At 37.7% G+C, this 26,429-nt stretch overlaps 1 protein-coding gene across 2 annotated transcripts; it reads right to left on the bottom strand.

The window, feature by feature from the left end:
- On the bottom strand, window positions 1-26,429 carry DNAJC15 (DnaJ heat shock protein family (Hsp40) member C15). 2 transcript variants are annotated; one of them, XM_026099194.2, is made up of 6 exons: window positions 26,169-26,429; window positions 18,209-18,260; window positions 16,196-16,269; window positions 8,286-8,362; window positions 3,512-3,582; window positions 1-268 (listed from the first exon to the last, which is right to left on the bottom strand). In XM_026099194.2, the coding sequence occupies exons 1-6, from the start codon at window positions 26,268-26,270 to the stop codon at window positions 198-200; spliced, it is 447 nt and encodes a 148-aa protein (XP_025954979.1). In that variant the 5' UTR covers window positions 26,271-26,429; the 3' UTR covers window positions 1-197. The 2 variants fall into 2 exon arrangements, with proteins under 2 accessions (XP_025954979.1, XP_025954980.1); XM_026099195.2 differs by lacking the exon at window positions 26,169-26,429 and adding an exon at window positions 25,485-25,992.

The raw sequence follows: 26,429 nt of genomic DNA, 5'->3' as shown, positions 1-26,429 counted from the left end.
TCACATATAAAATATTTCAATTTACTTTTAAGTAGTCTTAAACCTTTAATTATGACAATAAATACAAACATTGAATGTAGTTCTAAGAAGCTGTGCAGAAGAAGTAGATATGAAAGCTGTTGCACAATGCATCCGCTCGATCTTCCACAGAATGAGACGTGTAAAAAGCTGTTTCTTTTTATTTAAGGCCTAGTATTTCAATTTTTGGCACTGGATTCCAACAAGTCTTTTGCTTCATTTATTTTTGTTGCTAAATAAGGTGATCCACCTGAAAAGAAAGGGCAAAGGAATACCATTTACATATTCGTATGAAATATCAGACTCCTCTTACAGCATCCTGATATTACTCAATTTTATTAGCCTCTCCTTCCTCAAAAAATCCTTTTCATAAGACTGCTTTAAAAATGTCATTGATATTAAGTAAAATAATGAGTAGGGAAATATGACAAAAATGCAATCAAAACTGAAGCAATTGAAGAATAATGCTGAACAATTTGTCTCAGAAGTCATTCTGATGAAGAAAAGTCTTAAAATGATCCTCTGAGTTCACTTTAAATAAGCTTGACTTAGATTTGCAGTGCAGTGTGTTGCTGCAAACGTATGCAAGGTCAGCTGTCTTGAATGTTCACGTAAAGCTGATGGCTATTATTCCCAACCACCCTGAAAACTGAGAGGCAAAATTTTATAAATATTTTTATCAAAGAAAAAAAAAAACTCTCCCCCAGCCTCTCCCATTCTAGACACCCAGAATCACCAGCCAGAAACTGTCACATTAAAGCTATTTAAACATGGTACGCCTTCTAACTTCTAGTCCTGAACACTGTCATTGCTTTACGCTCCATCTAACAATTTGATTACAGTTCAGTGGTCTTTTTGTGTTTTTTTTTTTACTCCCCCTTGAGTGCCAACCATCTGCCTACAGTCACTGAAAACAACATTACAAGGTCTATATCAGTAGCTTAACATTTACTAGAATACACCTCTGTGTGTGTGTGTGTGTGTGTGTGTGTGTGTGTGTGTGTGTGTGTGTGTGTGTGTGTGTGTGTGTGTGTGTGTGTGTGTGTGTGTGTGTGTGTGTGTGTATTTTTTTTTTTAAACATAAAAAGGTGATTTCAGTAATACCGTGTACTGAATGGCCTTTTCCAAGGCCTCTGTCATAATTTTTCATTCAGCAGAAAAGATAGTGATAGAAGAGACACACAGAAGAACAAACACTAAACATATGTAAATAAAAACAAAAATGCAAGGCTTTCTTTAAAGACTTCTTTAGGACATTCCTGCAGGAATCCAAATCATTATAAGGTTATTTCACGGTCTAATAAAACAACTGGAAGAAGTAATGGAGTTCAGTTTTCTTGTTCGTGTTTTGGTTTTGTTTGAATGTAGTCCTAATAGTTAAGACACATTTGAGGAAAGTGGAGCAGGGAAAGAACAGAGTAGAGAATTGACTACTGGAAGATACACGATGTTTGGTTTTAAAACCTATAAGCTTTTTAGCCAGGAATAGGATTTACTACCTGGAGCATAGCTTGCTTGGAAGAGTAGACAAGAGTATCAAACAATAAAGGCTAAACTGCAACAATGTATCCCAAGTAATTTTTAACTGTGCCTTGATTTTCTAAATGCCAAGAGTGCATGATCTTAAAAGTAAATTCAAATATGCTAGAAGTGTTTTCACTACACTTACATCCTTAACTGCCATATTAATTCTGTAGCCCTGCAATGAGAGAAAATTCAATCTCATCATTGCATAAGTGTTTGTTTATAATTAGGGAGGTCCAAAGGACTTATCTCTTCCTTTGTATCTGGGAAGAAGTATTCTTTCAAAAAATTAGTCACTGAAGAAATTAACATACAATGTATCACTATAAAAATACTTTTAAACAGAATTATGTAAAGATTAATGCACAACTGTTTTAATAGCCCTAACTGTGGATGTTATTATGACATCTTCTATATATTTCTTATTCCTAATAATTCTCTTTTCACAGTTTCAATTCTCAGCTAATTAATTACTGATTTGAAAAAGTTGCATATTTGTCCTTTCTTCTGTCTACCCAACTGATAAAATCTTTTAGAGTAACATTTGGCAGTTGAGTATTATTTTTAAAACCATGGCTTTGTTACTAGAGCCCTTAAGGAATCAAGATATTTATGTAAGCAAACAGGTCTCTGTTGCCACATGTTCAAGATTACTCCGGGCCCTAGCTCTGCAGCTAAAGACATTATACAAACTTTTTTTCTGTGGCTGTACCAACAGAGCCGCAGGGCGGCACAAAGGCACAAACTCCTTAAACTGGTGTTCCTACTGAGAAAATGGTCCATCTTGACAGCACACAGGAGGCCTCCAAAGCCTACGAGGTGTACAGCAAACCTTACACTGTGCCCAGCTGTAGGTGCATTACAGCTGTAAGCTTGGTCCCTTAAAATATATAGTCTTCGTTACAGGAATTGTCTCTCTAGGCCTACTCAGCATCCATGCTGAGATTCACGGTTCTGGCTTAAGTCTCTGGATACTGCTACACTAAAATTAAAAAATTCATTATCAAAAAAATTTAACCTACTATGCACTCTGCTGGTTAAGAGATCTCTGACAATCACAACATATTACAAATGCAGAAGAGAATTTCTCCAGCTTTTGTTTGTGGAGTTTATACATTACAAGAAGTGTAAAAAAAATGAAATGATGTGACATCAAATAAGCAGGACAGCTTTAGAATTAAGTTGAGGGGTAAGGACAGCAAAGAAAAGCATCAACTAAACACATGGCCAAGTTGTTTTTTCATTTTCTTAAGATGGGTGCAGGCAGGGAACCCTGTAGTCTTGTCAAAAATATAAAAAACTTCAATTCCCCCTTTTGACTTCTGAAATACAGTGCAACTCTTCACCATCTGTTATTTTAAAGTAGAAACAGCAATGAGCATATGGACTGTCTTTCTCAACCAGCTGTAGTGTAGTTAAAGTTATAATAATAGCCTTTCTGTAAGATAAATTTACATTAAAAACCTGGCCAGTAAAGCAACAGTGCCCAGCTTCACAGTTCTTCCAAAGGATTTCAAATTTCCTTGAATTCAATCACTGATGTAGTTAGTGACTGCAGAACACTTTCCCACAGAAAGTTACTTTCAAACATGTGACTGCTCCCTCCCAGTTCAAAACAGGAATGTTTAACACAAAAATATTATAGCTCATTTATTCTTACCTTTAAATAAGTTTCTTAAAGTGTAAAACAGTGGTCCATGAGCTCATGGTTTTAACTAAAGCAGCACATATCTAGGAAGCAACCTTAAATATAGCTGTACAACTTACTACAATTGTGGTTCATAAAGCCTGGGGGGTATCAGTCTGTTTTATCAGAGGGAAAGACGCACAAACTCAAGTCTAGTCTGTAAAAAATATCACATAGTTGCTCTGATTGTGTTCATTTACACAAACAGCAAACTGAAGGATGTCATTTAAGCCTCTTCTTTTTCAGCTTTAATTAACAACAGCAAAAAAAAGAATTATTTACCTTTATCAGGATGATTCAAAATCATGATTCTTCTATGGGCTGTTCTGATTTTGGCCTTGCCAGCAGACGGACTACAAAAATAAACTGAAGTGCTTATCATAAATTCCACCAAACCCAGGCTATAAATTAACAATTTATACTGACTTAAAAAACAATTAAAACTTGAGATTTTCACCATCTTGTGGGCAAAACACAAAACTGCATCTTTGAGGAAGTAACATATTAACAAAGGCATGAGAGACACATTGAGAAGGGTATTGTAAAAAAGCCTGTGTATTTGAGGCATACAAATATCTTTCAAGGTTTTTTTGAACTCAATACATCCACTGCTATGTAAATTAAACAAAACAAAACAAAAAGCTCTACAGTAAATCTACCTTGCAATCTTATCATTAAATGTGGAAAATATTTTTTCTCTCCTAGAAAATGGGTGTTTATATGACCAGTGACAAAACAACATATATTTAATATTACCATATTTTATTCTACTGTAAATATTATTATTGTTGCTATAAATAAAAATTCTTTCCACTGGGGCCTGAGAAAACTGTATTTGTTATGTTTGCAAAGCTGTTCAATGTGTTACATTCAGGGACATGTTGATTTACAAGTGCTACATAATGTTGTTTCCTTCAATGACAGATACGTAAAACATGTACTTCAACTAAATTAAATATGTACCTTACCAGACAAATAACCACTTATGGATGCAGCGTGCCAGCACAGTAGGTTATGGTATGCAAAAGAACAGTAATATTTAAATTTGAATGGTTTCATTTTTCTTAATTTGTTAGCATGGAGAAATGAAGCAGTGTTTTCCACTTCAGATCACTTCTTAATCAGTGATAATTCAATTAATTAATCTTTTTGTAGATACAGTTTGAATGCAAGGTATCAGCCTAACTACAGTTAGGAAGTAAACAACCTGTAATTATTATTCTGCCACAGGGAATTTAGAGTATATTGCAAAAATATTTCACAGAACTGCATAAGAAAAGAATACTTCAAGGGAACCAAGTAATCCAGAAAGGAAGAATTAAGAGAGGGTGAAAGGCCTTGAACTGTATAGCTCTAAAAATGAAATGATTTGTTCTCAGACAGCTAAGGATAACAATTATCCATGTTTTGATCTGTAAATCCCTTGTTTAATAGTGTAACGATATAAAGGAAAGTTGATATATCACATTTAGAAATTCAGACCACAAAAGTCAAATTATGGAAAAGCTGTAGTTGTATATTATGGCAAATCATGCAGGTGCAAACTGTGCATAAAGAAGAAAAGAAAAGCAATGCGAAATTGGTATTTAAAACCAAATTTGATCTAAAATACCATTCAAATTGAATAGTTCATAATATACTGCCTATTCTGCAGTCATGACTGGTCACTGAAGACTCCTAGTCAACTACCAAGAAAAAGTCTACTGTCAAATCATATTTAAACCTCATGACCTGAGTCACACTAACCTCATGACCTGAAACTTCTGTCGTCTTGGGCAACCAGTTGATACACTTGAGGGCAGCACTGCCATTTAGCAGCACCTAGACAGGCTGGAGGAATGGGCCAACAGGAACCTCATGAAATTCATCTAGGACAAAGGCAGAGCCCTGCACCGGTGGAGGAAGAAACCCTGCAATGATACAGGCTGGGAACCGCTGGGCTGGGGAGCAACTCTGCTGAAAGGCACTTGGGGGACAGCAAGAACGTGAGCCAGCAGCATGCCCAGCAGCAAAGGTGGCCATCAGCCTCCCACGCTGTGTTAACCAGAAGGTTGAGGGACAGGACTGTTCTCCCTCTGCTTGGCACTTGTTAGACCACATCCAGATCCTGCATCCAGTTTTGGGACCCCAGCACAGGAAAGACATTGACAAGCGGGCGGGGGTTCAGCCAGGACCATCACGGTGGTGGGGGCTGGAGCACTTGCCCTGCAAGGAGAGGCCGAGGGAGCTGGGCTTGTTCAGGCTGGAGAAGAGATGGCTTTGGGGGAACCTCGTAGCAGCCCCACCAGCACCTACCAGGAGGGGACCGAGAAGGTGGAGCCAAGCTTTACACAGGGGTTCACAGCAGGAGGATGAGAGGCAATGGACAAAGATTGAAATAAGAAGTTCAGGCTGGACACAAGGGGAAAGCTTTTCCCCCAAGAGGACAGTCCAGTGGTGAAACTGGTTGCCCAGAGAGGTTGTGCAGTTCCCAAATCCTCGGTGGTTTTCGAGGCCCGACTGGATAAAGTCCCAAGCAACCCGGTCTGACCCCACAGCTGACCCTGCTTTGAGTAGAAGGTTAGCTTAGAAACCTCCCGAGGTCCCTTCAACCGGAGTCATTTTATGATCAAATGGTATACCTACCTGAGCAGTAAATTGGCCTTTTTTGCCTTCTTTTTTTTTTTAAAAAAAAAAGGCCAAAAAAAAAAAAATGCATATTTGAAGCGTGACTTTCAAACCTAAAATATTTCCCTTCTGTTTGTACATTTATATGATGATTTTAATGTAATAGCCTGATGGTTTTTTTTTTTTTTTAATTTTTATACTCTTGCATTAAACAGTTTATAAACTAAAGTATATTTATTTAAATTCATTTTTATATTCACAAGCAATTAAGTATTTCCTACAGACAGAGAAACATTCCATCTTGTTTCATGGAGGAAATGGTACAAAGCTACATTCACTTTTATCTAGAATTTTAACTTACAATTTTCTTCAGACATATTATCTAACTCCAGAAAGTTCAGCATTAGGGATCTGATGGTAGCAAACCATTACATTTAATTTTGTCTATTAGCTGGAAAATATTCATAACATTTTCACCTCTTATGTCAGACATTCTCCCTCCTCTCCTACCAGCAGTTCCTTCTACAGCATATTCAATTGTTAAAATTAATGCTATGCTTATAGTGAACTTCAGTAGTCAGCTCTGCTTCATGACAACTAATGGAAGAACAGTAAAATTTAAAATTATTGAATATTTGCAATACAGTACTTTGTAGCTTTCGACACCTTTTATACAGTTTAAATGCAAACATTGCATGTACATGCTTTTACCAAAAATACTACAACCCTACCAGATGGTTATTAGCAAGTAATATTTGAAACATATAAAAAGTCAGTACATTTGAAATGTAAAAGCAATGGTTAAATGCTCACCTTTATCATACTCTGTATTTATTTTTAGGGTGCCCATGTATACTTGACACTCAAAATAATGAAGAGGGTCTCTGCCTAAAAACTTAACATAACTTGGAACTAATGACACAGAGGATAAAAGTTACAATAATAAGATCAGTGTCTAGTCAGATCTGGTTTATGCACACCCTAGTAGTTTTCTTAACACTCTAAAATTGACTTGCTTTTGTTTTGGTAGCACTATTAGAACACATGTAGCACTGTTTATAAGAGTATATTTATAATTTAGTAAACAGCAAGTTAAACTTGGTCTATAAAGGTGTTTTTAAACAATCTGAAAACTTCCTATAAAGAAGTTAGCCATGCTTCTATGCAACTAAAGACTCAATCTATTAAACAGTAAGGAAGAATTTCCCTCCAAATGTCATTTGCAAGACTAAGCCCAAACACACCAAGCAGTGTCATCATTCTAGGTGTGGACTCAAGCTATTAAAACCAAAAATAAAAGCAGATTCTGATTCAGCATGTGATGAAACTTCAGAGGTGAAGTAAAAGAGCAGTGTTCAGGCTAAACATAGCCAATGTAAACACACTTTGATAAGCTGCAATGTGCTGCTCTGGAATATCACTGAATCTGCCCTTATAAGTTAAAATGTTAATACGTTATCAAACTTAAAGATCAAAGGAAATATGTCTGAGTAGCACTCATTAATTTCCTGCTCAGTGTGCAAGCATGAAATATTTCAAATAAATGTAATCTTTTATTCTACAATTTCTTAAAATGAATGTTACATCTGCATAATCCCCATTACATTAGAAGTAAACATAAGTAGTACATTGAAACAGGATTTTAACTCCTAGTTGCCATCACCTGAAATAATTTACTTTGGAGATTATTAAAACCATCCTCCTCCACAATTTTAATCTTAAATTTAATCAATATTTTTAATCTTAAAATTCAGAGCCAATCTGAACCAGAACTACTACTTATAGCCAGATCTGTCTGTCTCATCTGAAAAGCCTTCAAACTCACTGTTCATGTTTATAGAAAACACTAAGATGGATGCTACCACTAGCCATCCAGATATTGCAGAAAAAAATCTATTGATTCCTCAGCCTGGAAATGATTTCCTATACCTGCTCTAAATTACAAGTCTCCCTGAGTATTTTTGTTTGGAGTATGCTCCAACTCTTTAAACTCAAACAAATCAAAAAGTGTGTGGGGGGGGAAATAGTGACTTGAAAAAAAAAAAAAGAGCAAAATTGATTTGCTTTCCTCATTTATTAATACAATCTACAATATTGCTTATCTCAAGGGTTTGGGTTTTTTTCTTTTTTCTTCAGAACAGGCCATGTAATCACACTGATTAGCATAGTATGTGCTATTCTGATTATTTCTAGAGCACCAATTCTATTCTCCACTGCACTACGTTACCATGCCTTCAAGCTAAACACAAGTCTCACATTTTATTAGTATTTTATTGTTTGCTTTTTAGCTTAAAGAGAATATTAGTTTATGAGAATGGTTTATGAGCCATGAGAAGCCTTAAAAATGAGGCTAGGATTTTGGCCAGAGTATTCCACATTCTTGGGATATGGATTTTTTTTCATTCAAGATTCATCAAGAAACAAAAACATATTAACACAACACACCTACCTTACACCTAAAATAAGACTAGCTTCTCGCCTACTCATTTTCTGTTCAAACCCTCCTTTATAGTAAGATGAAAGACTCTATAAAGAAGAAAGGAAAAACAGAAAATAATTAGTTCCATGTGCAAGATGCCAGAACCTAAATCGTAATACATGAACCCATTCAGAGCATTATATTTGTCTGTAATTTATCTTAAAGATATGTAACCAGATAATATCAAAGGACTTCTCCTGTCACATATAAAAGCTAACTTAAAAATGACTGTGTTTTTACAATCTTCTACTACTAATAAGAGATATTAATAGCTAAAGCTATTAAATTCCTGTCTTCAGGCAAAATAGTCCATAATCAAAGTACATATGGGCATGAAGTGGCACACTGTGTGTGCAGGGTGGAAGGGTGGGGGTGTTTATCAAGGAAAAGGGATAAACAACAGCTTTGGTACCAGTGCAATGGAAAGTGACAAATGTGACAACATTTAGAAAGGATTCTGGCATCTAAGGAATTATGGACAATCACTCTGATGTCCAGATGCTTTTGCCAAGAAAGCAGGTATAAATTATAATAAAAGGATAAGAACAGATAAATATTTTACACTGATGAACAGTCAATGTGGTTTTTACAAGAAGTAATCTCAAAAACATATTAACAGTTCCTTGATGACTGTGCAGTCAAGAGTGACTTGGTTGATGTAATTTGCTTGCACTTCCAAAAGATTTTGACCTGGTCCCTCATCAAATTGTTCTTCAGAAAACCAAAAAAAGACAGAGTAGCCATGGTTTAGGAGAGAATGTCTTCACATGGGCAAACAAGTGATTAGAACACAAACAGCAAATGGCCAACTATCTCCATGAAAGAAGGTCACAAAAGGATTCCCAAGGGGGTCTGTGCCAATGCCATATTCAGTGATGGGGGAAAAGGGAGCTCAGAGTTGTAAAAGACATCCAGCACCAATAAATATAAAACAAGGCACACTGAGAAACAGCATTTGTAATTTCAGCTTTAAAATCATCTCAATGTACGTAAGCTTTTACTACATAAGAAAAGCGTCCTAGAATTTTAATGAACAATTCTATGGAATCTTCAGTTCAATGCTTAGTATTTGTCAAGAGAGCACATAAATGCATAAAGATATAACCAACTAGTGAAGAACAGAATCAGACACCGGTATCGATCAATGGCCTGCCCTCCTGTCAATATTGTCCACAAATTTGCTCTGCCCCCATCTTAAAAGGAAACAGTAGGATTGAAAAAAAGAGAAACATAACAAAGACAACAAAAAGGAACAAAATAGCTTTCAGTTGAGGCACTAAGCAAATGAGGATATTCAGTCTGTAAAAAGTGAATGAGCAAAGATATGATAGAGGTCTGGGGGGGGAGGGAAACAAAGGGCATGAAGGTTAACAGCAGATCATTCACTGATTTACATAACAAGAGAACAAGGAGCATCACGTGGAAGAAGCAGACTCAAAAGGAGGTACTTTTCCACATAGTGTTCAGTTAAACCCTGGAAGTCACTGCCAGGGGATGTTTTGGATGGCTGAATTTACATGGGTTTAAAGAGTGATTAAACAAGTTTTTACCAAAAACAAACAACCCCCCCCCCAAAAAAAAAACAAACAAAAAAACAAACAAAAATTTAGCACAGAGCTACAACCTCTATTGTAGGAAGTCACTGGAAAGGAGCGGAGTATACAGGAAACCCTAGCCTACATTTGCCCTTATGTCCTTTCCTCGACACCCATTACTGATGAGGATGAGAAATAGGATTTTGGGTTTTTGTTTTGTTTCGTTTTTTTTTTTTTTTAACTCGTTAGCGTATAAGACCTTAGCCACTGCTTTAAGGAGAGGAAAAAAAAAGAGAGGGAAAAGAAAATTTAAGAAGAATGAGCTGGATATGAGAGTAAATAATTATAACAATTAATAGTCATTAGAGGGAAAAGTAAAAGGGTTGAAAGCGTATTTGTCAACCCACAAATGCATTTTTAAATGAAAAAAGTTACTGAACCACCACTGACGGTTAGCTGCGATCTCCTCAATGCAAATGCTTCTAAAGAAGAATTAAGGACTAGCCTACTGCAACACAAACAATTCTCTAAGCTGCACAAGCCCCAGAGGCAGCAGATGTAGTTCCGAGACAGCCTGCCTTTGGGAACCGGCACACAGAAATCACTTGACAAGACTGAAGTTCTTTCCTCAATGAAAAATTTATCAGCTGGGGAAAAATAAGCTTCTTTTGTTGCTATCAAAGGGAGTCTGTCTTGAAAACTGAGATTTTTTTTTTCAAATGTTCCTTTTACCCCCAAGTAAAAATGTGCCTAGCCCTTAATGAAACATTTTTCCTACAAGCTACTGAATACATCTATTCACATCCAATGAGAATTTTGTCTTACATTTACACAAGCTCTCTCTCAGCTAACTTCAAAAGCATTGAAGTATTTATAAAGCTCTACTTATGATATCTAAACCTAGCCCTTAATTAAGATTAGGAGCAACATTCACCCAAAAGTATTGTTCAGAAACACTTCACCTGCTACCAATACACAATTAATTGTCCCTAGAGGCAGTGATCCCCTAGTGTAGCCATGAAATTGCACACAGCCACAGAGATTTCCTGATGTGGTGCTGTGATCTGAAACAAATTTTCTTCTTCTTCTCCCCTGCCACCATACATCAAGTATCCACTACTGTAACACTCCAGTTATCAAAAGGGAAGCAACTGCAGACATGCCATGCCTACAGCAAGAAACTGTTGAAGAACCATTGCTATAAGGTAACACAGAGCCAGTCTGTAATAGTGCGCATCAACATCACAGGTGAGAATGTGTGATACTCAGGGAACACACCGGGCCTTCTCCAGCCTTTAAAGAGGAAGTGATCCTAGTGACTTAAGGGTCACTGGGTAAGGTCCTTGAGCAGGCGAAGATACAGAAATTTGACAAGGACATGTAACAATTAAGGGCGGGAGAGAAAAGATAGCTTAATGTCTTGCAAAACATTTTCCAAAGCTTCCAAAAAAAAAAGGGGGGGGGGGGAAATAAACCACACAGATGGATCTCTGAAAAGGTTAATTCCTCTATGCTCTTTAATCCTAGCATACAACTCTAATACAGGAGGACACTGGTTCACTGCTCACGTAGAGAAGAGCAATATTTGAATCATCTCTGACATAGCTCTTCTCTAATCTTGGCAGTCTTCATCTGAAGTACTGACCATGCTAGCTCATTTGAAATCAGAGACTAGGGAAGGATGGCTGTAGGCTTAAATTCAGAAATACTTTTTCATGTTTTTAAAGCACACTTCCCTGACACTATTATAACCTTAAGACGCCTCAACTCAGTTAGCTTCCAAGAGGAATGAGAAAAGAAATCCTGTGGTCTATGCCTTTTGGCACAAAACCAAATCTGAACTAGAACCTTCAAAAACGTCATGTTGGTCATCAAGGAAAAGCACTTTCTTCTCGGAAGTGAAGCATGTGGCAAGAATAATCAATTTCTTCAATTAAGATCTTGCTCCTAAATGGAATATAAAGCAAACGGAAATTAGATATAAAAGCCATTTTTCCCCCTTGGTTAGAAGGAAGAGAAGAAACACCAAGTCTTACTATTAGGAAACATCTTGTCAAATTTCTAGTTCCCAAATAGAGCAACTTTTGCATGCTATTCATATTAAAGCAAATTTGTTTCTTACGTTTTAATTGTAAGTAATGGCCACAGCAAAATGCAACAATACTTTGATATTTTCTTGTTAAAAGAACTCCTCGATGAATGGGCAGTTCTATCACTTTATCATTTATTAATCCTGACTTGTCACAAACAATTTCTGTACTGGAAAAATCATTGAAAAGTGCTCTCCATTTCTTCATACTTTTTTTTTTGGGGGGGGGGGGGAGTCCATTTTGTTTACTTGACTTGCTAAACAGTAACAGCATGCAAAAGGAACTTACGTAAGCAAATTCTGCTTCCTGAACAAATTCTATTAAAGGGGGAGGGAGGTAGGAAATGCAAATAGGATTTGCTCTGTGAATGTGTATTCAGTCTTGCAAATTTTCAAAAAAGGCAGTCAACTAAGAAAATCCAATTCATTACTGCTGTGACATCTTCAAGATACCTTCCTGCACTGCACAGGGTAAATGTGATTGCTGTTTCCATGCCAGATGAGAGAGGGGCAAAAGACCACAACTGAGACCAGACATTACATCATATTATATGAAGCAGTGGGTTTTTTTCCTCCTGAAGACTGTGTGTTGCTCCACCAACAATATAGTCCCCCACTGAAAAGATGGCAAACACTGGAAAAGGGGAAGAAAAAAAAAAACAATATAATAACGGACTACTGAGAAGATGTGTTATAATATAATTTGTTAAGCCCATCTTTCACTTCCCTAACTTTACTTAGAAAAAATTTATAAAACAGATTGCAAATTATATTATTCTTTAGAAGCTTTATTTTCAGTGAATGACAAGACATGACTGCTACCCTGACCTCTCCTTCAGAACTCTAAGAGCCTGAGCAGAATCAGATCCAATCACAGAAAGGGAGTGCAAAAATCTCTAATGAAGTGCTGTAGAAGAGACCCTTTCCTTCTGGAATACAGGACTTTCAGGATTGTGGAATTTATGGATTTTAGGGGTTCATTTTGCCTAGAATTGCTATTTTTATAGCTCAGTCTTCAATATCATGGACCAAACAGGGAAAGCTAATGCCATTGAAATACTTTCTATTCCCCCCCCCCCCCCCCATTTTAAGATATCACTGACATTATGATTAATAGCATTAAGGCCTGTGTGAGGAAGAAAAGCCAGATGACTATTTAGGCTATGCTCCTTCTACTGCCAATAGAGTCACGTCACTACACAAAAAAGCAGAACAGCACCACTGGCATTAGCAACACCAGCAACAAAATTGGGTTCATACTAAAACAGCATTTCTCTGGAAACCAGCATGATACCTTGCTGTAGAGGGGAAATGATAACATTTCCTCTTATGTCTCCTTCCACTGAAATAACACAGTGGAAAACCTGAAGATTAAATTACAGCAGTATTTACAGTTCAAATTTAAGTCTATATATTTAATTGCCATAAATTAAAGTTAAATGGAAGGCAGAAATTCAGAGCAAAATATAACAAGTTTTACTTGCTATTTTTAATTAAAAGGTGAGCCTAATTGTTGACTATACATGTTATTTCTTTATATAAATAAATAGAAAGGGTCAGATACTCAAGATACAGCAGTACAGGCATTTAAAATGATTGCTTCTTAATTGCTCTGCTAGACTTTACCTAACTTATTAGTGAGCTGGAAGAAAGGATAAATAGCATCTGAATTATTTTCTGAGACTGCAGCCATTGTGAACTCTGACTCCTACTGCAAACAGGGGAAAAAGAAATTTCAAATGGGGGAGGGAGAATGGAAAAGGTCACAGAGAGAACCAGCTAGCTTAGAAATATAAGGCTCTTTCATACCCTCCCACAAAAGAAGGTCATGAGGGAAAGGGTTTGATTCTAGAAAGGTAGAGTAACCACTGAAAACTCTAGTGACTTAGGTGTCTCGAAGCACCACAGGAAACCAGAAGAGTAACACTAAACCTAGACATTAAATATCACAGCAAATGTTTTTTCCCCCCAATAATGCAGTTCTTGTAGAAGTACTAACTGCTTGATTTCCATTAGTCAGCATGGTTTAGAAGGCAATATGCTGTAAAGAGTGAAGGAGCTAACCCACAGATTATATTCAGCAGCTTCAAATTCCCCAAATAAAATCAGGTAAAGACATAAAGAATACATAGTTTGGGCAATAAGGACTTACACAGGTAAATAACTTACTCAGTAATTAATATTTTCTCTTTCTATTGCTTTAAAGAAAAATTACAAACAGGAAATAGTTGACTGTAGACGGCAGAAAAAAGTCCCAAAACATACAATCCAAGAAAGCAATTGTAGAGCAGAAAGCCTAAATACCTTGGTTGAGAATGAGACAAGAATCTTAAATTTGCACCATGCTTGCAGAAGTATAAGTATTATCATTACCCTCATAAATGTGAAGTTAACAAGTACATACAGTTAGTGGCAAATGAGAAGAGAAAAACAAAGTTTTGTTGTATTCAGCAGGTAAAAGATAGTGTGTTACACTGTAATCTTGTATTTTTTAGTTCAGAAATAGAACAGGAGAAGAAAGATACTGCACTTACGATCAACATAAAATTCTAGGCTCCAAGGAGGGGTTTGAAGGCAGGAAAAGAATGCAAGTCCATGGATTAGGAACACAGTGAAAATTTAGATGCTCCCAGGTTGCTCTTTTTGGTTGTTCATTAATTCTGTGGGGCTCAAAGTCATTAAGATTGAAAGGAGATAGGCCGTAGTGAGCTTGGCTCAGTGTACTGGTTCTGAGGGCTACAGTTTCCCCAGAACGGACACTTTCCCATGCAGTAGCATGTTATATTTCCATGTGTTAAAAAGTCCATATTCTTATGTGTGCATGTCTGCATTTAGACACTATAGCTTATATCCACGAATGGATGAAAAGAATACTGAAGTAAAACTTGTAGGGAGGAAGGATGAAAATTGAAGCCCACGCTACTCTGAAGCCACACGTTCTTATTGCTAACTACTTTTCAGGAAGGCCGTAGGTCAGGCTGTACACATTGTATAAAAGCAACAGAATTCACAGTACCTACAAGTCCCCTTTGCCTTTGTGGCAGGCAAGGTGGGAATCTCTCCAAAAGGGACGCTAAAAAAAAAAAAAAAATGTTGGCATTGGCCACACAATAGCAATGCAAGAAGAAATAGAACAGAGAGCAATAACTGATCCAGAAACACCATTCCTGGCTTATCTGCACCGCAATTAAAAACAAGTGTGGGCCAGTCCAAAAGGACAGTCCATGTTTCAAGTATCTTTCCCTTGCACAGAAGCTTGCATTTGATCAAGCTTGCACCTTCAGAATGTGTACAGATAGCCAACGAATCTGGACTCTAACTTCTGTCTGTTCTTGATATGCAGCATATAGGAAAGCCTGTGTTGCCATCAGTCTCACATAAATAGGTATGATGCTAATTAACACTTTTTTAAAAACCTACCTTATTATTTCCTGAAAAGCATATTAAACCTAAAACAACTACTCCCTCAACATCTTCCCCCACCAGCATCAAAAAGGGCACTATATCCTTTAAACAAGCAGACACCTATCTCAGTGGGAATTACTTTACTCAGACAGAATGGAACATATTTATTTACCAGAGAACAGTGTAATCAGCAAAGCCAAAAAGCAAATGCTCTGGAATATTCCCTGTACATGATCCTCTGACAACAGTCAACTTCCTGCCTCTTTATTATTATATTATTTATTATTATATTTTTAAATACATAGGGCAAAACAAAGAGTAGAAACTTGGTTAAAAGTTCCAGTTAGATGGGGAACACAAAACACAACTCATGTGAGCAAGAAAAGAAGCTTCCTCTCCTCCCCCCTCCCAGCTTTGGCAACCTTTCCTAGAAGTTTCCCTATCAGTTTGTTTTCTGGCTTTTTAAGACTGTATCCAAAGGACTAAACTTTTATTTTCAGCCTTTTAAGAGGAAGCTGCAGTAATCACTTTGTAATCTCTAGCCCACTTCAGCTCACTTTAATAATTTCTCATAAACTTACCAGCAAACAGTTCTGAAAAATGCAACATCACTTCGGGAAAATTAAAACTGCTTATCAGATCTCACAAACATCTTTTGATATAGCTTATAGCTTCATCTACAGGTGTTTAAAATATATTAGATTAATACTAGAACACACGGACTAAGGAACAGCCCTGTACTGGAAAAAAAACCAACTTGCACTTACTATATTCTACATCAAAGTGGCTCAATTTTTAAAAAATTGAAATACAGATTCATAAAATTAGCATCCAGTAGCTTCCAAACTTACAGAAGTTGAAATCCTCTTTGCTGTCTCTGTAATTGCTTGCTCCAATGGTTTCCAGAGGCGGAATGCATAACGACCTGAAAAAGATTGAAGTTAAAAGAAATTATAACCAATATTCACTAGAAGAAAAAAAAAAAAAAAAACCACACAACTTTGACATCTGTTCAGCAGCTTATAGCATGAATAATTTTGGCTTAAAAATCAAAATCCTTCTTCATTGTTAATCTTTTCATCTCATTTATTTGCTGTCCAACCCTGTTGCACTTTATTGCTTTCCAAGATGTTCCCTGAACAGCCAGTTTTGGAGGCCTGCCCAGCAGAAGTCCCATGGTGAACTTGCAATGGTTTATATTTTTTAATCTTTGTACTATGGGGAGGGAAAAAAGAAGTTTTATATATTTAATCTAAAAACCTAGCCATGGCCAGAAAAGATTGTTTCCTCACAGAATAAATAGATTCAAATGCAAATGACAAATGGAGACATCTGTCTAGTGACTTTAAGAAAGAGGACAATATGTAATTTTAGCTTTGGATATACATCATTTACTAAATACTGTTCAAAGGTTATATCTTAAGAAAAAAACTGTACGTACTACATGCTTCTTGCTGTGATTTTGTATGCTTACTCACACATTTTGCAAGTACTGCATTTTTTATTTAGTTACAAAGAAAGGATCTTCTGGGATTCACAATCATTCAACTCCCCAATGGCAATAAATATGTCTATAGCTTAGAAAGGCTATATGAACTCCGTAAAGGGACCTTAGATTAGACTGATCTTGGAAGCACAAAGTAGGTTTACCAAATTCAGAATCAAGATTTGTGCTATGCTACTGTCGGATTTTCCCTCTGAGTCCCACCCAATTTTTGTTTTGATTAACTATTCATTAGTAATGTAACTTACTATTATACATAATGTAAAACAATTTATTAAAAAGGCACTGCATTATTCAGATAGTATCTTGCTTTCATTCTCAAAATACAGGATGTCTACATAGGTTATTTTAGTCATCTAAACATATGCCTGTATTAACAAAGAAGTTAAAACCACAGTTGGAATATCATAGCTAAAAAGCTGTGGTTTATTAATATATTACCTCACCTTCTTCTTAAGGCTTTCTCTTACCACTTCTTTGCTAGCTGTCACTAATTCCACAACTCAGCTAGCAGAAGAAATTCTGAAACGCTCCTCTTCTGTGTCTATACAAACACATACATTAACCAACTGCTTAATGGGTGTGCATCCACCAAAGGGTTTGTCTTTCCTTCCCTTAATTAAAAAAATAGCAATACCCACAAAACATCTGCTGAAGCGTGATGTAACATGTTCATCTAATGCTTTTATTCTTGGAATGAATGTTTGTACATAGCCAAATATGCAAAATCTGACATCCTGAAAGTAATTAAAATCAATTTGCGCATTTCAAAACCAAAACAGACCACTGTTATCATCTAGTCTGAGTAACCCATCATGTAAGTCATATTAAACCCACACCTGTGGTCAAAGTAGAACCTATTTTTCAGAAGAACATGCAGCCTAGATGTAAAGAGTTCAGGTAACAGACAGTGTACTACAGGAACAGCTTACTATGATAAATCGCTATAGCTGCTAGAAATTTGTATTTTTCTCCATTAGAATTTGTTAAGTATCACCTTCCCACTAGAAGATCCTGTTGTGTTCTTTTATACTACAGAGCTTCCACTTTGCAGTATGCTAAAAAAAAGATAAAAGTCATCTTTTTACATTACATTTTGAAGGCAAAAACACAGATGGAAGTCCTTTAGCCAGTGCCCATAAAATAAGTTTCTCCAGCTGTGACTTCTTCAGAAAGAATTTTGGAAATGTGTCAAGGATGTTGACAGGACAGGACAGGAACTGGACACAATTCTCCAGCAGCACTCTCAGGCAACCTTTCTAATTCCCAATTTATTCATACTCCCAAGAACTCCATCAACCCTTTTCGAAACAGCATCTGACAAGTGCCAGTTCCACACACTGTTGGTAATTTAGCTTACCTGCAAATGCAATAGTTGCAACACCAAGTCCAACTGCTATCATAGTTCTGGCCTAAAACAGAAAAATGGAAGTCAGAATAAACTGCAAATTTGGATTTAAAATGTATTCAGCTCTTACTTTAGTGGCAAGTATTTCTGATGTGACTTCGACATTTAGTATGTAATCTATTTGGAAGACAAGGAAGTAGTTCTGTGTTCCACAGGATACATTTTTTTTTATTGTTCAGTCCCATTATTAACCCATACCAATGCTTCTGGATTTAACTTGGAAGTACTTATTAGCAACTTAGTGAATACACACTGGCAAAGAGCTAACATTATGCAATAAAATAAAATAAATTAATAAATAACCCAAGGCAGACAACTAATCAGCAGCACCTGAAATAAGTCCTGCAGACTAGTTCAACACATTTTGAAGTGACAATAACAGAGAGTATCAGTGTATTACAAAAACATCAAGAGTTCAAAAACTCTAAGGCACCAGATATTGTTTGACAAAGTCTTTTACTGGGAATATCATCATGACAGTGCTTAAAAATAAGAACAGAATATTAACTTAAACTCTGTAATGGGCTTGCCCATTAAGAAAAGAACCCTGATCCCAGCTGACTCATAGCACTCCTTCGAAGAAGTCAGTCCCATACCACAGTTAAGGCCACAAAGGTAAGTTGGGATCTCCCATTTTTCATTGTTTGACCCATGGAAGCCCCAGTGAAGACATGAAGCCCTGTAACATCTTTTCATTGCTTACTGTCAGTTTCTGGTTGGATTCTATCTTATAGTAGATATTTGTAAATAGAATTATGACACTCCTCAGGCAGTTTTCATCATCAGCTTAAGTGCACTTTAAGCCTAACATATAATTTAGGTCCCACTGAACATCTATCTGAACAATCTTTATGCCACAGTATCTCCTAGCTTTTGCTAAATCCAAAGGCCTGGAGTAGGTGTATATATTTTCCCTATACAGCACTTGAAGGAGGTCAGGTATCTCAAGAAGAACAATAAGAAGCATCTCCATGTTAAATGAGAAGCTGCTAAAAGACATCCAATAAAAAACCCTGAAGAAAGGACTGATTCCTCACATGTCTCCAGAACTCAGGGCAGCCAGCACCGAAATGGAAAGCCTATCAAATCCACTTCTGAAGAGCCTATATATTATCTGAAATGAATTCATTCATCTTGGAGTAGTATATGGCATTACCTGTCATGTCTTATCATATGATAGCTTAATAGTGCCTTGAACTTCTACTCAGGAAATGAGAGAAATCAGATGAGGCCTTTTCAGCCTGAACTCAAAATATATCTTCAGTAAAAATTCCTTTATCACCAGACTGATTCTTCTAAGTGTGGCTTTCTGCTCCTATGATTATTTCCGCATTTATCCAGTTACTGTTTTATATATTTTCTACCAACAAACCTGAGAGCAGAACTGGAATCCCAAATTTGAAGGTGTGTGCCCTAATAACTGGATTTGGAGCTACATTCCTGTCGCTTTTAAGATACCTTGGGCTAAAACAGTCTGTCCTTAATTGTACTCAACTTTTCTAACCCACTGTTTCTACACAGAGAAGGAATAGGGGAAGAGTTGGGAAATAGAGGCTTTAAAGCCTTCTAGATTTGGATTAGTAGGGGCTAGAACACATAATCAACTTTCTCAGCCTGTAGACAGCTGTAAAAAACATAGGCATAACCATTGCACCCAGTTACTCCCTACAGCTATGTATCTGAAGGAAGGTGATGGGGATTGCTGTCTGTAATATTGAGTTCAGGACAGAAAAAGTGGTAACCTGCTCAGAGCCTATATAAGAAGTTGTATTCCTCTACATATAGCTTCTGGATCCTAATGTGTTTTAGCTAGACACCTACATCCTACCTACTCAAATGGGGCTATTCTAACTATTTGCATAATGTAATATTGCCTTTTCCTGGAGAGGTTTCTGGTTTTACAGAAAAAAAAAAAAAAGCACCTCTCACTAAATATGCTGAAAGCAGAGATTAGGGAAGTTTTAGCCAGAGGTGCTTAAAAATCTACTTGTCCTTCCCATTTTAGGTATTTAACTCTCCCATTTCAGTGTAGCTTTCAGTCTCAATATTAGTATCCATTTCTGAATGATAAGCATGTAAAAATAATGTAATAGTTTTATGTCTGTTGTTCCTTTCTGCTCCACAAAATTTCCCTTCATCTTTAGACCGTGAAAAAACGTAAGTACGTTACCTTAAATGTTAGAGGATATAAAATAATGAAGCATACAGTTCATCTCCTCACTAAACTAATAATTCTTTCCACTTCTCACAAATCAGTTTTGTCAGGCTCTCAGTACTCAAAACCTACTACAAAATTCTAAACCCTATATTTAGACAGTAACCAGCAATGGCCACAATATTTCTGGAAATATTGTAGCACTACAGACATCATATATTATTCACTATCTTGTAGTTTGCGACCATGGGTTTATATTCACCAGAGACTTTCCATGACTTAGTAAAAGATTCTAGCTGTCACTCTGAACAAGTGGTTACAGTCAATTAAGAGCCCAACAATGTGTGAAATAGTTCACATTGGAAAAAAATAATATTTATTAGCTTCTGCTTGTCAAAATTAAGTTATACTTTACCACCATAAAGGTGGTTTAAGTCAGCAGTTTACAACAAGGCATGCTGTCACTGACAAGGTATTAGCAGCAGACATCTCATCTCAGGTAAGGTAAAGCACAGAGAACAGGCTAAAAAATAATACCCAGACTCTGTCAGCTCAATGTAGAAATAGCTTAAGTGTTTTGCAGAGCAGACTCGGAACACAATATAGAGACCCCTGAGGGCCCTACACAGAGTCAGCCATGTCCGCTGGGGTATATTATATCAATCTCAGTGGAAAGCGTTAGCAGCAGATTAAGAAAGAGTGGCAGCAGCTCTAGAACAGGAGTGGCAAGCAAGATCAACAGGAATCTGAAGACCAGCCAGAAAGCAAGGTAAAACTGATGGGGAGTTCAAGCCAGAGAAGCATGAAAGTTTGCCCACATTTCAGGTGAGGTAGAGCTACCAAAAAGGCTGAGAATCACTGGTTAAGGATAGCTTGCCTTATCTGTGTTACCAACAGGTTAGGAAACACTCGTGTGTCACAGCTTAGCCAAGAAATGGTAACTTGTGATGCTGAGGCATTTTGAATGTTTGCCATGGGATGAATATATAATAGCTAAAACCATGTGAAAAAACTGACTTTAAATCTAACAAAATGAAAAAAATATATATAGTCTATCTTTCACTGACACAGGCTCTCTTATAAAATTTATGATAATTTCAAGTAAACCCTTTAATTTCAGCTTGTCTCAGTTTCCTTATTTACACTCACTTATCTCAGATGATTTAGAATAATAAGTCAATGTTTGTCCAGTGCTCTGAAATATAAAGTACTAAATATTATTCTTACAATGAGTGCAGGCCTTCAATTAAATGCACTGATTTCTTGTCAACATTAAAGGAAGGCAATTCACTATCACTCTAGAAGGGACCAACTCATTTATGACATAATAAGACAACTATCATCATGACTATTTTTGGTTCTCATTGCTTGAAAATGCATTTTATTTCAGATTCATAAAGGCTCAATGAATTAATAAATATTCACTGACTTTCAGTTATGAGACAACTGACATTCATTTTTTTCAAAAAAAATGCTGTTAAGAAATTTCCAAGATATAAGTTTAAATGAAAGCATTCTTTTAAGATCCAAGAGGGAAAAATAAAGAAATAGAAGATTAAAAAGTAGCATCTGTCCCTTTCTTTATTCGAAGCATCATCTCCCAAAAGTTAGTCATCAACCCTATCCTATTCTGCTGATTTCAGTATTTTAATTTTACTATGTAGTTCAGTTTTCAGTAACAAACCCTCTTAGACACAAACAATACAGAAAGTTTTGCTAATCTGCAAAACAGAGTCACAGAATAGTTGAGGTTGGAAAGGATCTCTGGAGATTGTTTAGTCCAACCCTCCTGCTAATAGCAGGGCCAGCTACAGCAGCCTGGCCACTGGATTTTCCTTATTCCTTTGAGAAACATGTATAATAAAATATAAGCATTAGAGAAGCAACTCCAAGACCTGACTTACTGTGGTAACAAGTTACTCTTGGCAAACAAGAGGATAAAGCATATACCTCCAAAACACACAGTATGTTAATTAATATGTCATATACTGTTAGCATACAGAGATCTATGGCCAATCCTTTAACATATAATTTTCCAGGAGCCTTAACTTCTTAAGCACAAGAAACTGGGATGAATGAGATATTCTTTCTGCAAATTCCTAATTCACAGTGCTCTGCTAACCTAACCACACTCAAAAAAAAAAAAATGCAACAGCAACAACAGCGTTGTAGCCTTTCCTTCTATGTAACTGAAAAAAAGGGCAAGTTAAAACTCATAAAGAGAACTTCGGAAAATTATTTATTTTGAAATTTTAGCACAATGCTACTACATCTGACTACTAGCTACCAGAACCACCTTTATGAAGGTTAAGACATAGCTGCTTGATTTGAATTTTATATTCTGACTCTTCTATTACAATAAGGAAAAAATACCCTTCCTGGTCAAATGAAAAATATTTTGCTCTTTTCATAACTAGCTTTCAGACATACAACAAGAGCTCTGCTGTCTTTTTGGTGTCAGAAAGGTGCAGCATAATGAAATAAAAAGCACAGAGAAAATCATTTGTTCTGGGTTGGATAACAGGAAGAATTATTAGCCCGTGCTTAGTAATGGGTCAGCAAAATAGGAAATATGTATCTATATTTAAATAAATACACAAGTGTAAATTACTTGCTTAATTAAAAACATAGTTCTATAAAGTATTTTAAATGTTGGATATTGCCAAAAAATATGATTCACAAGTATCTTAAGGCAGAGTACAAAAATATTTCTAAAACTATTTTTTCCTCTAATAAAAATACTTGACTTGAAATAATCATTTGTATCTAGCCTTGAAGTCAGAATGTTTCTATTCTACAGAAGAATAGCTACAGCCTACTGGAAGGCTGTCTTAAAGCAAACCTCCTAATTAGCTTAATATGGAGCAAGATACATTTTACAGTTGGAATATCTTATGAGGCTATCTGCAACAGATTTGATTTCATAACCAGTTTCCTTCCAATCTTATCTTCCTATGAAATCTAATTCACTTTCCAAAAGCAAATTAAAAGTTGTTTCAGCTAGATGCTCTTTTCCATACTCACCCAACTCTCATGCCAATTAGTTTTATATATAAAACTATGCCTAATGTTTCTGACTTTTTCATATAAATGGTGACAGAGCTACAGATTCTCTAATAACAGTGTTAACATAAGGCATTCAAGCAAATCCTCTTGAATATACATTGATTAATTAACAATGTCCTCTTATGACTGTCCTCAAGAACAGACTCTGTATTGCTGTTGTTGTTCTTTCATCTCTCCAAACTCTCATGCTATAGCAAAACAACTATGAAAATAAAAGTGACCAAGATCAAGTGACATCACCCAACACCCTGGACACCTCACAGCCAAGATTCAGGGTAGGATATAGAACAGAGCTCTTTCAGCCCTAAGAGACAGATGCGGTTGTTGTCAGACTTTGCTTCTACTACAAATCTTTTCTTCTGGTTTGGATACTGCAGCAAAAAGGTATTGTTAATCCTGTATGACCTAAGAGGCCAGCTGCACAGCACTATGGTTATTCTTGCTATTTCTCTCTAGCAAAATTTTGGAATTTGGTTATATACAACTTGACCTCCTTCTCAAGTTATTAGCTAGGAATCAATGAGCATGCATATTGTCACCTCTTCCACTAACTATCTACACAAGAGCATCTACAGAAACTGTAGATATGTGTGAAATATGTTCCATTGCCAAGAGTACACTATCATATTCCCACATTCTGCTGAACAAATGTAGTCTCCAGGTATTATAGAAATAGTTAGTCTCTACCCATTTTATCCCTCGAAAAGCTTGGATGAGCTGGTACAGCTACACGTAAAAGGATGTCTTAGTACCTGGAGACTGAAAGTTGAATTATCTTCCATTTTTCCACAACACAGAGCTGACCACAGCAGTACAAGGATTTTGATTTAGAATTCTCACAGTTCATAGCACCTGAATCTGCATGTGAAAACACCACAGCTGGCTGAAATGGTTCAAGTCTGGCTGACTACTGGCACATGGTTTAGGCTACTGCAAACACAAAGCCCCTTTCGAAATCTTTCTCATCTCTTCTGCTGCAATGTCAGTTGCAACTATCATCTAAACAATTACTGGATCAACCTTCAATTTCACTAAAGCTAAACTTTAACCTTATGAATCACTGTGACAGCAACACAAAGCAATGTTGAACACTGCCCAGAAAGAAATGCTTAAAAGCAGAGGATATTGTATTCTTCATTGAAAGATCTGGCTAGAGAATAAACTTCAAGAGAAGATTGCAGTAATCCAGAATCTAGTCCTCTCTGAAAACCTACAACAGCCTCTAGACCATAGCAAAAATACTACAAAACAACTCACACTAACAAAGGAGCAAACCACACTAACCCCAGATGCAACTTTCATCCAAGTCAGGTAAGAAGTTCCAGAGACTCATAAAATTCACTAGAAATTTCACTGTTACCACTCCACAGGGAAAGCACACAGATGTGACAATGATGAGTTTCAAAGTAAATTTCTTAAGATTACACAACTTGCTGTCAAATACACAGAAAGACTGTCCTTGAAAAAAGACACTCTAGCCCTAGACTGTTGTATCAATGAATGAGTCACTCATAGGGAACTTTGATTCAAAAAAAATGCAGTGTTTTTTAAAAAGAAAAATAAATGTTATAGATGCAATAACATGCAAATCAAAGTAAGGCAAATACATAATTGAGATTGTTTTAAAAGCATGAAAGGTTTTTTCCCCTCGGTACACAATAAATGTTTAGTTCTAGTCACACAAACACCCATGAGTGCTTTAAGCATTGATCCACATATTTCCCCCCCCCCCTTTTTTTTTTTAAGCAGAACTCACTGTCTCATGAACTGGTTGAAGTGAACACAAAAAAGAAACGGGATAAAGCTAAAAAACCCTTCTCACTAGAGCCTGGCATCACATAGGGAACTCAGGAGATATTTTGCCTCCCCTTCCAGACCTGTTCAGCCTCTCCCACCTGACAAGCTGTCAGATGAGAATTCCTCTTTCCAGAGCTCTACAAAACCATTAATATTCAGATTTGCAGCAATAAAACTCAACAGGGTAAGTGAAAATTTCACAGATAACACCTTTTTATGGTAAGGTAACAGAATTTCAGGCCTTGTCCTCTCGTGCATGAGAAAGCTTGATCAATGCAACGCTGACCACAGGGGCAGACGAGCTCCTACTTTGGCTGGTACCAGGGGAGCTGAACTGGCGCTGGCAAGGCTGGGCGCTGTACGAGGCGCTTTCACTGCGTCAGTCAGCGCTGAGCACAGCTCAGGAGGGGTGAGACACCCCGCGGCCGCCCTCCGGCGCCCGCCCCCCCGCACAACCCGGCCTGCGCCACCCAGGGCCACGCTCGCCGCCGGAGCCGAGGGGACACGCAGCTTCTCCCCCAGCGACGCTACCGACCGGCCTCCCAGCCCGGAGGCAAGGAGAGCCGGGATCCTCCTATCCGCAACCCCGTCTCCTCCCAGCGGGTTAAAGCCCGGGACCGGGAAGGAGGGCAGGGCCCAACGGTCCGCCAGGCACCGAGGGGGGAGGGGTACAAGGGGTCCCCTCGCGGCCCAACGGTCCGTCAGGCACCGGGGGGGGGGGGGGCAAGCAGGGGCCCCCCCGCCGCCCGCGGACCCCTCAGAGGCTGGGGGGAGGGGCGGCCGGGCGCCCCCGCCCCTCGCCCCGGCTCCGCGGGCGGGGAGAGGAAGAGGAAGGGCAGAGCCCGCTATCCTTCTCCCCCCTCCCCGTCCCAACGCAGCCGTCACCGCGCTCACCAGCCCTCGGTCCAGCTCAGTTTGGCCCTTGCCGGCGCCGGTAGGGGCCCTGGCGTACTCGGCGTAGCGCAGGCCCTCCGATGGGGCCCCAGCTCCTTCCATGCCGGAGCGTGACAAGAAAAGGGCGGGGGAAAGGCGCTATAGGTCGTCTGCAGGGACAAACTAGTCGGAAGGACAGAAACCAAAACTCACACACAGCCTTCCCCCCCACACTCCCCCCCGCCAATAAACCCGGTGGATGGGCGGGGCTAACGCTGTCCG

This window comes from Dromaius novaehollandiae, chromosome 1 (assembly GCF_036370855.1).
Source record: "Dromaius novaehollandiae isolate bDroNov1 chromosome 1, bDroNov1.hap1, whole genome shotgun sequence".
Classification (NCBI taxonomy): Eukaryota; Metazoa; Chordata; class Aves; order Casuariiformes; family Dromaiidae; genus Dromaius; species Dromaius novaehollandiae.
Note: the sequence above shows the minus strand (reverse complement) of the source record. Positions and strands in the feature narration are given on the sequence as shown.